The 15,707-nt window shown below is 38.9% G+C and overlaps 1 protein-coding gene across 1 annotated transcript in view; it reads right to left on the bottom strand.

Moving 5' to 3' along the window:
• The window catches only part of ADAM22 (ADAM metallopeptidase domain 22), a 123,184-nt gene that overhangs the window by 37,746 nt on the left and 69,731 nt on the right, over positions 1–15,707 (bottom strand). The window contains exons 8-15 of the mRNA XM_019471096.1: positions 12,046–12,116; positions 10,687–10,761; positions 7,965–8,036; positions 6,768–6,934; positions 4,722–4,806; positions 4,180–4,270; positions 2,263–2,314; positions 223–322 (exon numbers count right to left, since the gene is read on the bottom strand). Coding sequence (XP_019326641.1) covers positions 223–322; positions 2,263–2,314; positions 4,180–4,270; positions 4,722–4,806; positions 6,768–6,934; positions 7,965–8,036; positions 10,687–10,761; positions 12,046–12,116 — 713 coding nt within the window. The remainder of the gene's footprint in view (positions 1–222; positions 323–2,262; positions 2,315–4,179; positions 4,271–4,721; positions 4,807–6,767; positions 6,935–7,964; positions 8,037–10,686; positions 10,762–12,045; positions 12,117–15,707) is intronic.

Consider the following 15,707-nt stretch of genomic DNA (forward strand, 5'->3'; position numbering starts at 1 on the left):
CTGCCGTGTTGTCCCTCCAACACATGTTGGGGTGGTTGAAGTCCCCCATGAGGACCAGGGCTTGTGAGCCCTATGTCACCAGAAAATTCAGAACTTAGAGAAAACCAGAAATATCAAAATTACAGGTGGGTTTTTTCCTAACATTATCATTTTCATTCTTCTTGGTTTCATCTAAATTAGAAATAGAATAGAAACAATACTCAATAATAAGGTAATGCTTACTTTGGTTGGTTTATTAAAAAGGCAGGCTCCACCTCCATTGTTTAAAAATTCATGATACTCTTCAATATCACATTTGGAGAACTTGCTTGGAAGATAATACCTGCACAGAAAAAAGGTAGCAGGATTACTTTCTATAGTGCTTTTTACAATGTATTTTCTTTTTTCAAAATAGGAGGAGAAATATAATGTTATACTTTAGAAAAAGTACAACATTACACTGTTCAGAATCAGAGTGACTCTCTGCTTGTAACTCTATCTAATTTGTAAGTCATTTTAGTAAATGACAAAGAACTTTCAGCAATGGAAAGTGAGAGGTCTAAAACATTTCACTAAGTTATTTCATGCCAAATACCACAAATCTTACCACACAGTGTGTAATTTTCACAAACATGACCTGTTCCACTAACAGGCCTGATCTCAGAAATACGTTTATTTCTTCCCGTACTTACCGCAGAAGACAAAAATTGCTCATTTGTTCATTTCCCTCTTAGATGAAGAATGAATTTCCCTCTTAGATGAAGATGGAATGAATATTCCCTCAATTGTTCATTTCCCTCTTAGATGAAATTGCTCTCCTGGCCCACAGAATTTTTATATAATAGAGTCATGCCATTTTAAAACATGCTTCTAACAAACATCAGCTAACATTTCGGCTTCCCTCCCTCATGTGCCCCACTGAATACATTTCAAAGAATCATAGAATCATAGAATCATTGAGGTTGGAAAAGACCTCTAAGATCATCGAGTCCAACCATTTCATTCGAGCACAGAGTGCCAACCTAAGGCACAGTGCACCACCTAAAAACAATTATGATGCAGAGAATCTTTGCATGGATCCTTTCCACTGGGAAAGAATTTTTCCCAAAGTAACTTAAGTGATCTTTATATTTAGGTCCTTAGTCGTGAAAGTACTTATGCTTCATGCAGATTTTGGAGTCTCAAGGGCTTTCCCGTATCAGCTCATCACTGGATAAAAAAATATTAGCAGAAGTGCTATACAAAATAATCCTGCATTGCCAGGAGTGATGGCTTGCAAACCATAATTGATCTTTTCCACCTCTAGTGTTTATGATTTAGGTCTAAAGACTACAGAGAATGTGGGATTCACCATCCTTCATCAATAAGCTATGTAAATACAAGCTTTTTTTGTGTACCTAATTATTTGAAAGGTTTGGATTTCAGATAAAGAATTTAAAGACCATTAGATAAGGAATCACATACCTAGTATGATTTTTAGGTAGACAAGGTGAAAAAGGCACACATTCACACTTCCAAAGAGCTTTCAATGAAATATGCTTCTTTGTTCAAAATTGTTCTGACCACAAAGCTATTGTGAAAATTTGCAGGTCAGTTTGAAATTAAAAAGCACTGTCTATATCTAAAACTAGACTATAGTTTAATTCATATACATGACAAAAAACAGGCCTGTAATATGAAGAATTAAGGTCTGAATACACACGTTAGCATCAAATTTCATCTAGCAGCAAAAATTTGCTGATTCACTAGTCTTCAGATAAAGTCTCTCCGGTGGCATTATATGTGGGCATAAGCGTATTCAACCTCCAATGGGAGCAGTTTTTCTAACATTATCACACAAACTGGAGGATAAAAAAATAATAGATACAGATGAAAGATTCCAACAGAAACACTGAAAATGAGACATACTTAAGCAATTTGACAATAGTATTTCAAGAATTAGCATGTGTCATTGTTCCCACACCTTAAAAGCAAACTCGCAGGAGAAAAGAAGCTGAGCACGCTTCTGCTTCTCTGCAATGACCTGGCTTGGCTGTTGAGCCCTCTGCTTTGTGAGTTAAACCAGCAGTCACTAAAAATCCTCACATATCCTCTCGTTAACTCACTTATTCACACATTTCTTTGAAAGTGTCTTTTCTACATATGTTGTACAGCTAATACCTTACTTTCTGAAAAATGATTCACAGAAAATATTCTGCTGAACCACAAAAGGCAAACATTTTCACACCTTTCCTTTATGTCATTGTACGAAGGACATGACTTTCCTCTAGTGAAATGCCTTACCCCGTGTCTCCCATTATGCATCCGGACCACGTGTCCTCACACTTACACTCACCTGACAACAACAAAAAAAAAAAATTTACATCTTGAGTCTTGTGAGTCCAAAATAATACATTTCTTATCACAAAAACCACACTGTAGTCAATTCCATTTCATATTTAAATACAAATTGAAAAAAATAATTTGCTGGTTTATTGCACACCTTAGTTTAAGTGTATCAATGCATGCTGACAAACCTTCTTTCAAAAACTATACATGACTCTATGCAATCCTGAGCTTTGAAAATACGTCCTGGTTTTCTTTCCTTCTCTTAAAGTGAAGTTAGGGGAAACTGCAGTGTCAGCCTCCATCACTTGCAAATCATGAGTCAGCTCTCCTGCCTTCTCCCGTGTCGTGATATTTGATTCCCAAATTTTCAGAGTAAAAAAATAAATCATTTTAACCCTTCTTCTAATTTTTTAGTTCTCTTCTACTACTTACTAATGTGACTGGGGAAATCTTCGCTTGAAAAAAACCCCAAACAATAATGCACACAAAAATGCATAAAATGGTCTGTAAACACAAGCCAGTACAGCAGGATCTAGCAGCTTCTTCCTCCGCTCTCCCTCCCTTTCCCACGCGACTCCCCGGCAGGCAGAGGGCAGCCCTCTCTTCTGCCCTGCCAGCCTGCCTGGGATTGCTTCGCTCTGTTCTCAGCCCTCCGCTTTCAAAGCTGTGTCTTGTGTCTATTTCTGTACATATGCTTTGCACATATACTTTCACCTTTCTCTTTCTGCAATTTGCCTTACTGTAATACATGAACATCAGTTTATTGCTTCCATTTTAAAACTACAATTAAAAAGGAAACGAGGCTCTGCCCAACAGTTGCATTCTCCTCCTTGCCCACCAAAACCGTGTCCTGCCCCTCTGCTCAGCCATAATAAAGGGAATCACCACTACTATCATCTTCACTTTTACCCTGCCCCTATATCAGGTTAATAATATGCAGCTGCAAAATTAATACTGAACATGTTGGTAGTATAGAGCATCCATCCTACATTTCTGATTATTTTTGAAAATAAAATTACATAAACTGCAAAAACCTTTACATGCAGATGTATCTCTGCATTATATACTGTCTTTACAATGCCTGAAAACAAAATTCACCTAAGCAGAGTTCTATTACTCAATATAGTAATTTATTATTTTTATATGTAAGTCACATAAGTACGCATGATCCAGTAACTAAGCACTCCAATTCATCATCTAAATAGTTTCAAAATTGTATTATTATTTTAATCACCCATTGTCCTCCATGTCCTGGGACTTCGTGTAACATGGAAGCAGGGAGGGTGAGGTGCTTGTTGGGGAGGGCGAGGGACGGAGATCTGAATTAAGGCATTGCAGATAAATAGGGGTTGCTAAGAAGTTGAATACCAAGGTTACAGCAGAGAAATGGTAGCAGTAGCGTTGCAAATACGGGAGATTTGGGTAATCTACAAGGGAGTTCAATCAAGGCAAACAGGGAAAAAGCTATGTTGTCAAAGCCATCCTGTGTAACAGGACTGAGGTGGTTCCTCATCATCCCCAGGTCTAATGCATGTTTCTGCCTTTGCGCCATAAGATGGCAGCCATTCAGTCCATGGGTGTGACATCGATCTCCCTGAAATGAATGGAATTGGCAGACACCTTTATGATTTATTTTTAATGAAATGGTGACACCAGTGCTGCCAGCAGTTATGGGCAGGGGGATATCACAGCATTTAAATAGAGGAAAATTAATGACATGTCAGTCTCTCTTCATGTTATTACACGAAAAATACAAATATTCCAACATTGTGAGCAACATGGGGAAAAAATACATATCAGAGGGACACTGATAAGATCCTCCACCTTTTAAGATTTTCTCTTGAGACAGACTGAAAAAGCAAACAAACTTACCACTCAGAAGTTTTCTTCTGTCTGAGAAAATGCCAATATTTTGGGCCAAGGTCTGTGCCAGAGTAACTGCCATTAAGTCTGGCTTTCCAAACTGAAAGAAACAAGCAAGGTAGGAAGAGTAATCAGTTACATACAGGTATCTCGGATACAAATGAAGCTTTTCTCATTTCAAGGCAATAAAAGGCAAAATCAGATTCACAGCGTTAAGAGTTCTTACTTCAGAGCAGCTAGATAATGGAGAAGTGAGGAAAACTGGCTGGCTTATGGACAAGTTAAGTAAGAGAAAGTCTGTTTCCTTCTTGCCATTCTGGCTGCAAGTGTGAATGACAGGATATTGCAGAATCTGCTGAAAAGTGTAGCCGAATCCATATCTGACTTTATTCACTCATCACTCTTCATTGAGACATCCCTTCTACAGAGCTGCACTAAAACTCTGCATCAGCAAAGCAGCAGCAAGATATTTTGAGGAACACGTCTGCGCTGATAAATTCTGTGCAGATAAATTTCCACCACTTTTTGCTCATACCAGTATCCCCACCTACCTCATTCACACCTCCGCCTTTAAGCAAGGAGCAGATTCCACCAGTATGGGCTACACCACTCCGACTGCTCTGAAATCGACTCCCCCTTTGACAAAAAGGAAAAGAAAAGAAAGTTTACCCTGCTCAGCCCATGAGTTTTGCACCTATCCATCCCAGTATTTACCCTTCTAATTTTCAAATGAGAAACTGGCATTTGCAAATGCTGGCTGCCACCACTATGCCGCAAACTATGCAAAAACAAAATGGGAAAAACGGATAACCACTCACAAACCTCACATGACAAATTACCTCCAGAAAAGTTATACCATCTTCCCTCCTCCTTCTCAGACTACCTAATATAAGAAAGCATAAGGGGACTGTTTTGCCAAACCGCCTGAATCTCACCAGCCTTTTGTTCGCTGACATACTACTGCAGCAAGTGACTTCCGCTAGCATGTGCTACAGACAGAGCACAGGAGAGGCCACCACGCTGCCAACGCATGGGTGACTAGGAAAAAGACACATGTCTAGCTGGGCAATGCTGATATAGCAAAACTCAAAGGGAGACGCGTTAGTGGGTCCCTGATGCAGAGGTAGGTGAAAACTTCCTGGAACTGCAGTTGATCCCATCCAAGGGACAGATACACTCTGAGCCTAAATCTAATCATCTCTTTGGTGCTGACCATGTCAGCCTGAATGACGGCCAGTTACTGGAGACAAAATATACTCTGCTCTACTTCAGAGTACTGATCCATCCGAGCTGCGGTAATTTTTTTTTTCAAAGGAAAACAGAAAAACATCAAGAAACAACACAATGGGCTAACTGTGCTGAAGGCAGAAGTTGATTTGTAACCCACGTACCATCATACCAGCCAGCCTCACCTCCCAACTTAGCCGTGTCTCACTCACAGACACAATTTCAGAAACTGTTATTTCTAAACAGTCTATGAATGCAGTACCTCAAACATGAGTGGTGGTGTTACGGACAGCACTGCAATTAGCATTACAGTGGTATCCAGAGTCCCAGTCACAGGGCAAATAGGGCCCTCTTTGTCCTAGCCAATCCACAAGCATTCATAAGAACAAGACTTCCCCCAAAGATCTTACAATATCACCAGAGAAGATACACAAAGGATGTGAGAAAACCTGATTCCCATTTTACAGATGAAGAACTGAGACACAGAGAAACCAAAATCTGCAAGCACCACTTGCAGATCTTGCTAGCTCTTTTCATGGCAGAAGTCGATGACAGTAATTAAGCACATGCAAAAATTCTGGGAGGGTGGATACTGGGGCTGGGTATCCTGGCACCCTACCAGAGTCATGTGAAAGTGCGGTGTTTAGGTTAAGTTTATTCATATAGGCTCCTACAACAGTCAGCAGAGAGGGATAAGGACTCCAACAGAGCAATTCACCTGGCCTGTCTCGTGTGGATCAAAAATCTCAGCCATGAACCTCTCCTCTATTTTTGTAGATATATTTCATTATATCAATCTTATTTCCAAAACAATTAATAGATTTAGAGAAAATAACATTCCTCCCAGCTTATTCTTATAGCACGTCTCTCTGGAGAACAAACTGTTTTGAGGATCTGAAACACTTCAGTAATCCTGCAGCATGCAGGTCATTCAACAAAGTAAAGCAGGCCATAGTGCTTTTTAAGCAGGAAACCTCATTGGTTTCGAAACCAATGTTCTGCTTTTAAATAATATAACAGGGCTGTCGTCCATGCTCTATTGCCAAAGAAGCCAACCTCCGAGGTGGAACCGTGCATCACCTTCCAGGCAGCTGCGCTTGCAGAGTAGGTAATTGCACAAAATAACCAAGGATGCATGCGCATGCAGCTCGGGCTTAGTACGTTAAAACTAAAATGAGAGTCAAACCTCTAGTTGCACTGGCAGGCAGTTTGTGCATTAACTTTTTCCCACCTCCCCATCAGAAATATTATTTTCTGAATTATTGTGGATTACACACACAACAGAAAGGAGACGCATCAGCCACTTGTGATAAGCAACCCCCAAGGAAAGGAAAAAACCCAGTAATAAAACATCACACGAGGTTACGTACGAAAAAAGGTGAACAGCGTCACTTTTCTCTCTGATAAAATCCCTCCTATATTTCATAAACTCACGTAGGGTCACCAAGGGGTTTTCAGATATGGTGAACTTGTTATCAGTAGCCCAGGTTTCCATGGCAACCAATACTATCCTGGTGTTAAGTTGTTCTTTATATATCTAGTACATTAACAGAATGAACAAATATATTATGTCAAATAGAATAAAAGTGAGTTTTATCCCTTTTTTGTAATAACTTGCATTTTTACATAAGTAAATATTTAGCTTGTTCTAGCACACTTTAGGTTCTCCCAGGTGATTTTATCTTCCTTAAAACCAATAAACAAACATGAAAACAAAGTAAAAGCTAAATTTTAGGCCTAATTCTTCAATCAACTCTCTCAGCCTGCAAAAAGATCCCTCGCAGGTCCTACACAGGCAGAGGTGCATAGAAGGGAGATGGGATTTTTGAAAAATTACTACAGAACCATTCGAAATAGTTCAAAGATTTGGAATTAATGGGTCTTTCATAACGTTCAGCTCACCCCAGTGATACACGAGGGCTCTCTTATACCAAATAGCGATCTATAAAACTACCATTTTCACTGTTATGCACTCCTACAGGGGTATTTAACCTCATGCTAGCTGAATCACGAAAAAAGGGCCATCCTTTCAATGCTGGGGGTTAATACTCCACACCAAATACTTTCAAGAGTGGGAACCGCATTTTTCTTTTGCTAATAATACTTTTCTGGCGTGAGCTGCAAGAGCCAGCAGCTCATCCAATTTAGTGTCACAGATATAATCCACATAATCCACCTGTATGTCCCTATTCTAACTCATTTACTCAAATGCACTTTTTCTGGAAAAATTTTAGTGCATTCTAATTTCAGATTGTCCTTTGAGTTTCAGGTTGTCAACATAGGGATCCTGTGTTAAAAACTGTCATATCTAAGGTGCTCTTTAAAACTCAGACTCAAGGGACTGATCCAGCAGGATACTTAAATGTTTGAAGCCACAAAAAACCTGTAATGCTTTATGTTAGACAAAGGCTTTATAGACAGTTGACTGTGGTTCTAGATGAAAATTTGTGATCTTCACATATGTTATTATTAGGTATACCATGAATTGACAACTCCTGCATCTATCGGCAGGAGAACCGTGTAACTCATCTCACACATAAAAGAACATTTAGTTGAGTGATACTTACTAAATCTGCCATGTTTACAACCGATTTAGCATAGCTGTTTGTATGGCCGACTGACAAGCGGTGCTTTTTACACTGCGAAACAAACACAGACAAGTTACGTACACAGACTTCAGAAAAATAAGCTCCATTTCCAAAAAAGCATGAAGCAAAAAGCAACTACATCAACAGTAAAACCCCTGTGCAAGGTTTGGTCTCCTGTTCTGAATGTAATGTTAATAAGCAATAGTAGAAAATTGCTCAGAAAGGCACATTACTGATATACTTTACAACAGCTGTTGTGAGGATCTACTAATTCCTGTTTGGAAGTACTCTAAGATCTTTACTGAAAAATGCTATAGGAACAGGAACATATTGTTACTCTCTCCATTATCTTCATTATTGGCAATTTTAAAGTTAATTCCAAATGCCGATACAGAAATTAGCAACGCAACTTCCATAGTTGAGACTCCTTTAGAGGTGTTACCCCGAGTGCCTGCATCTGTGTTTTAATCTATCAGACTTCCTATTTTTTTTCAGTTCTCTCTCTTAAGCTGTCTTCTGGATTTCTTCACGTACAATTTCACACTCCATAACGCCACAGTAACTGGTTCAAATCACTTTAGCAATCAGACTGCAATGGCACCTTTACTGAAACCTGTAATACAGTGCTATAAAGATGACACTGAAGATAGCTGTCCAGGTACTCCTATTTGCAGAAAAACACACTTATAAATGAGCACCATGGGTATGAAAGTCACAAGTATCTTAGAAGAATTTAGGACAAAAGGGCCAAGATTTTCAGAAAAGTTTAACCATCTTGTGCCCCATGACGCTTGATTTTGGAGTGAAAGTTGTCCATATTTTCTTGAAGTCAGGATCTTGTCGTGGGCAAGAAGAAGTGCCCAGCAGCTAGGGGGTGGGAAAGGCATGCTTTCAAGCAGGAATGGAGGAAAAACCACCAAAAATGAGGAAGTTAGTTACACTTAGTAAAAAAACCAGAAGGACAGGACAGTGAAGCTAAAAATGGTAGAAAGGATGAAATGAAAAAGCTACAAAATAAATGGAAAATGAGGCACAGGAACGAAGGGAAATAAGTATACTACTCAAGTCTCTATTTGCAACTAAAACCTCAAACTTTAGGCCTCCAGTTTCTCTAAGCATCCTATGGAAATGTTTTCAGTATACTAATTTATAAGCCTATTTCAATGTTTGGGTTTTAAAAGCTTTATTCCCTGAATGGACGCAATGGCTGGACGAGCAGTCGAGGGGGCAGACAGGAGGGCACCGCACCCCTTGCAGCGGTGAGCGGCCCAAGGGGGCTGGAGGGACACAGCTGGCTCCGCAGACCAGAGGAAGAAGCACGAGGTTCATTGCTCCCTCTGGGAGCGCCTGGTGAGGGTGAATGGTGAAAACGGCTCCAACTCTGTGGGGTGTCAGCTCCACGCTGGAGTGCATCTGGAGTGCCGCATCTACTGCACGCATACAGAGTAATCCAAATACACACGCATGCTAGCCCAGGCCGTGGGGACAGGGAGGAGCCCAGAGCATACGACACTCCCTTCTCCTGGGAGGAAATTATTCGGCTTCTTTGACCACAGACATTCACTGGCATTTGCTTCAAAGAATAAACTCCTAAGTAGACTGACTCTCACGCTAGCTATAATTAACCAAAATTAGGAAACATTGTCCTTGGGGGGAATTGGCCCAGATAAGGTCCCAAGGGGAAAGTTGTGGCTTCAGGTCTTCAGGATCAAACACAATGACACCAATTTAGGGAATTCTGCATCCAGCATTGTCCATTTTAATCCAAGAATTTATTGCTATGCTCACCAAACTCAGCTGATGGAGGAGTACGCTGATTTACACGTTCCTTTACACTCTGATGTCTATTTTTGCCAATTTGGGTAATACTTGAAAGAAGCTGCATATTACAAAAAGGGTACATAAAATGTATAGACACATTTTGATTTTAAAGCCATAAAGGACCATAAAATCAACTAACGTCACCAGTCGGAGGGGCACTACCAGCCTCTGAACTTTATCCAGTTACTTCAAGATCGAATCCTATTGTTTGTGTTTGACACCACCACATCTTCCAGAAATACACTGTCTAGATTGGAAGACTGCAAGTGATGGAGAATTCACCATTTCCTTTGATATTCCTTTCATTAATTCATAATCATCTTCACTGACATAAATCTGTGCCTTTTCCCACTTGAATGAGCCTGTTTTTTCTTCAATACACTAATCTTTATTATGTCTCTTTCCACTACCTTAAAGACCCTATTTATGTTCTGCCAGAGAAAGTATACAGGCTTAATAAAGTAATTTTCTCTATATTGATTTTGACATATCAGAAAAATCTCCCCATTGTCAACAGCTGCTGCACAATTGCAGTAACTGCATTATTGATCGCTGAGTGGCTATAACTAAGATAAGTGCTCAAGAAAGCCAGAAAGAAAATCATCAGCTTAAGTCACACTGACATTAGTTACTTTATGACACAAAGTTTTAATTTATGACCCTTCTTTCTGATACTCAGGCCTGGTTGCATTCTTGGTGAAATTACCTTGCCAAAATCCAGAAGCAACTTCATCAATGGTTAACGAGACCATAATCTCTTCTTTTAAGGGCATACTGAATTTATTCTGGCCATATATTGTTCTTTATTGTTACCCTTTATGGACCAGTTAAGACAATTTGATGTTAATAATTGTAAGATGTTGAAGTGTGTCAGTCTTACCATTAGATGATCATTTACAATCATTAACTCAATGTATTTTGTTTCCTCTTCAACTTTACGTGGAATCTGACGAACCTATGGAGAGAGTACAACTGTAAGAGAGTCTAACAGAGTACAGAGAGAGTGTAACTGGTAACTAGAAATGGCTTCAGAAACCAAACTTCTCATGCATATGTTTTTTCTATTGTCTTAATTCTGGTCTCAGATATTGATGAAACATCTGGTGCTTAGTTGCATCATTCTAAAAAATTCTTTCACCTCCACCAGGACATTTATATGACCTTAAACAATGAAATCAAGTCTTTCAACCCATCTAATCCCAAGTTTAGTTTTTTTGAAAGAAAGAGAATCCTCAGTGGGGCCTGTATCTCTAAAAATGGCTCGTGTCAGCTATAAACTTTTTTTTCCACAGAGAAAGGGATCTCTCCTGCATTCTTTATGAAAGATCTCTGCAACAATTCTATTATTTATTCGCACACTGCTCAATTCACACAGTGAACGCAGTACTCGCTTCTGTGTTAGGCTTACTTTGCATTTAGAAACATTTACGACTGTGCTTCTTCATGGTGTCCTTGTTTTCCTGGGTTTTCCAGGAGAGTTATTACATCATTATGATTTAAAAATGCAGAGTAATGGCTAGTTTATAGAAAGGTAGCAAACCACCTGATATAAAGTAAGACCCTCAAGAACGACTTCTGGAATTTCTCCAATGCCTTTCTCACTTCTCTTTTGCCTCTGAGAGGCTTGCATTAGGTAGAGGTGTTAAAGTCATCTTCCTCTCCCACTGCTCTCGGTATTTCATTTTTGCCTGCACTGTTCAGCCCCCCTGACCTGGCTCTGTTTTGACCTGTACCATTATTTGAGCTCCATTCCTAAAATGCAAAGAATCGCTGCTATCTTTTCAGGGTACAGACAAACAGATCTGCACTTAGTGGCTCCCCCACTTTAATAAACAGGGAATGAACTCTCAGTTTAGAAAATTTATATTAAATCAAAGTTAAGTGAGATAAAGTAGCTACTTGTCACCATTGCAACATAAAAAATATTTGTAAATGTTTCATTAATTGGGAGTTTCTGATAAAACTCTATACTCAAAATGAGAGAAAATATTTTAGCTACTTTTTCATTTGCAATTTAGCAGTGTTTAACAATTTTATAACTCTTCAGGTAGGCAATGTCCAAGAGAATCCAACAATGTTTTGTCAACATTAGATACCTCTTTTCGTAATAGCTGTATTGATATAGAGACCTCATGCCAAACCAGCAGCAGCAGCAGGACTCCATCTAGACAAATTAATTCAGCAGACACAAAACAAACTTGATGGCATATTACTTGTGAACAAGCATATTGGCACATACCTGCCTTTTACTTCTTTTGTGTCTTGGCTTTACAACAAACTTCTGCATTGTAGTATTCATTTGCCAGAACTCTAAGCAGAAAACACAGGCAAATACATTGAACGTTTACAAGAATATAGCCCAACAACTAGTGATCCTGACGCCACATGAGAGTAGCATGACATTCCTCCACACATCAGATGAGGTAGCAACTTTTTTCAAGTTTCCAGCTAGAAAGGAAGCAACCTTACAGATGCTTCCCAGTAACAGGGTTCTTATTAAAAACTGTACTAGTGATAATCTGGGTCTGCTGAAACAGATGATCTGTGGGTGTCACGCTTCAGAAAGCACAGCAGATGTTCTATGCCAAAACTTCACCAACACTGGGCATGTAATATTAGCACAGTGCCTCCATGGAGTGAATCACATTTTCAGGAATTCAGCAGACGTTCACAGAGCTCTCACAATAGCTACCTAAATTAATAAGAAGAGCACGGAAGGCAGAATTAATGCTTTAAGATGATTATATTCACAAAGTAAAATATGTTAGGGTTGGGAGAAACCTTATGAGATTTTGGCAATGCTCACTATCAATACAATATTCCTCCCTGCTATTCCCACTGTGTCTTTAATTTCTTAAACCTCTAATCATAAGCACCAAGTAGTTTATTCTTTTGCCAAATCCCTTTCACCAAATCTATTACTAGCCACTCACGGAAAGGGACACATTATAAACTAAGCAGAAGACAATACTTGCTCTCACCCTTTTAAATGTCCAAGAAGTATTTTTCCATCTTTAATTTTAGATTCATAGTCCCTGCCTCACTTTTCTCTATGCAATAGAAATCTCTTCCCGTATCTTGTATAAACATGTTTACTATTCACATAACCCCAAGAAGATCTTTTTTTGAGACATGTGAATTAAATGTTTGCAGTTGCTTATTTTGTAATATGTCTTTTCCCTTTGTCCCCTCCTTTTTACTTTCTCCAGCTTTGGACATCCTTTCAGTCTCCAGGGATCAAAAACTGCTTTCAGTATTCCAGAGTGATTTTATCAATCCTGCAGAGAAGTAGACAGTACTATAGGAGCTGTGTAAATTAAGGGACATTCAGTTCATGTACCTTTGTACACAACTTTTGGTTGTGTTACAAAATCCTAAACAGTTCAGTTTCGTTGGTGAGACAGGAAAGTTTCTCACAGCTCCACCTCCCACCTGCTGTACATTAACTGTGCAATTTCTGCATGAGGTTCAAACAATAGGATTAAAAACAATGCTGATAGGAATTTGACAGTGCTGCCATATGAGCAAAACCTTAAAACACAAAGCTGAATTGCCCATCTGACAAAACAGGTGTAAATGCTAATCTTAACCAGGAGTGGCTAGTTACTGATAAGACAAACCAGGAAAGCAAAGCATGACTAACTGGTATGGTCTTGGCTAAATCTTGGGGATTCAACTGTCATTTTGGTATGTGAAGTTTGCAGATACCTTTTTATGGAGGGGCCTGGACAATCATAGGCCCTTTGCTTAAAAATGTTTTTATGGTTACACCAGTGCACTTGAGGATTTTCTTTACAAAAAGGAGCTAAAATAAATTAAATCACATTGAAGGGTCCCTTTTTATTGCTTAAAGACCTGCAGTCTCTGAAGCTCACAATGATGAGAAACTACATCTTAAAAATTTTTTTATAAATTTGTTTTTAATTATGCTTTACATATGTTGATTAATTTAGTCTGTGTTCTAGTGCCAGTCCACTGGCTCTCAACCTGTCATTTTAGGGTTTATATCATGGTTAATGAAACTGGTAAAAATACAACTTTCCAATTAATAAAATACTAATTTACAATATGTATATAGGGTCTCAGATAACTTTACCAGCAAATGCGATTGTTTTACCTACCATCAGAAGTCAGTCATCTCTAGAGAGGAATGATGCAGCCATTAACGTTAACACATTAACACACATTAACACTGCGCTATAATTCACAAGCTGGACGAATTCACGCAGGGTGCATTTCCAGCCAGGGACCCTCAGGCAAAAGAACATGACCAGCAAAATCACAGGACATGTAGATAGCTGAGAAAGCCTAGCGGAAATTTTGATGGGAACATCAAAAATTTTGATGGGAACCTTGAAAAAGTGTAACGAGGATTCATAGAATCATAGAATCATTTAGGTTGGAAAAGACCTTTAAGATCATCAAGTCCAACTGTAAACCTAACACTGCCAAGTCCCACTAAACCATGTCTCTAAGTGCCACATCTACACGTCTTTCAAGTGACCTCAAAAGAAAAGGACATCTGTTATGCACTATTTGAAAATCAACGCCTGCAATAACATGGTGTTGTCTAAGACCATGCCAGGGCACTATATGTCTCAATACAGATTGTGAGAAAAAATACAGTCTACTAAATTATGAAGTCAAATGCTCTAAGCATGCCAAGTCATCCATCCAAGCTTTCCTTGTTTAAAGTCCTCATTACCTCCTCAGACCATTGCAAAGTACAGTACAATTAATTCTTTTCTGCAATAGCTTTTTTTTTTTTTAATACCCAAGGAGCAAAAGAATGTAAAAAGTACATTGCTATTGAGCTGTGGAATAATAGTGTGTGTGCTTTTACTATCACTGATATCGAGCAATCCCTATTACTTGATTTTTTTCCTTTCTAACATCAATATTGAAGCTGATGATACATCCAGTCCATTCCTAATGCAGTTCTGAGTGGAAATCTTAGTTTACGCACAGACTCTTTTAAGAAAATCTTGACAACAAGGAAAATCTCCTTAGGCTGGGCAAATTGATAAATTATGAGAGCAATAAGGAATATAAGAAATACTGATGACATAACCTAGCACAGTGCTTGCTACTAATAATAATGATTCTGCTGCAGTACTTAAAAAAAATCAATCACAACAATACTATTAGCAATTAATTGCAAATATTGTTTAAAGAAAATAAACAAACAAAAAAAGTCAAGACAACAGTCAGCACTCTCCAGACCGGCAGGGAAAAGGCAGCGCCAAGCAGAGACACTAGTGGGGCAGCATGTGCGAGGAGCGAAGGAGAAGGTGGGGCAGGGGGTGCAGCAGGTTGGGGGATGAACGATAGAACTCCTGTGGGCACAGGATAAGGGTGGGGAAGCAGAAGGTGGTGTGGACTGCTCTCATCCTCTGGAGCTGTGGCTACGCGTGGAGGATGACGTAAAGACAGAGATAAATTGAATAATCACGAAGAAAAATGGTAGGATTCCTAATGAGGATATAATCCATTACATCTACCAAAACTTTCACTACAAACCTCAAACACCTTTCCAAACAGTTTTACAAAAACAAGTATGGGCATGTGGGAGAGCAGACTGTGAGTTAAAGTTTATTTCTCCGTATATGGGATCCTAAACATAAAGCGATAGAAGATTAGCACCTTATACCTCTTATCCAAATTACAAATATTTGTATAATTAAGACCACTAGCACTCCACAATTAAATCTCCTTTTCAACCTTTTTTACAGTCTTGTGATTCTAATTCAATCTAATGGCAACATCTTCTATTATGTCACATGCCGGGCTTTGTACAGCAAAGCCAGCAACTATTTACTTGTTATCTACAGTAAAATCAAAACTGTACAAGCCTATCTGGATTTTTGTGAAAAAAAAAAAAAAGAAAAAAAACAAACCTGA

The sequence above is a fragment of the Aptenodytes forsteri genome, unplaced genomic scaffold, assembly GCF_000699145.1.
Source record: "Aptenodytes forsteri isolate BGI_AS27 unplaced genomic scaffold, ASM69914v1 Scaffold172, whole genome shotgun sequence".
Taxonomy (NCBI): Eukaryota; Metazoa; Chordata; class Aves; order Sphenisciformes; family Spheniscidae; genus Aptenodytes; species Aptenodytes forsteri.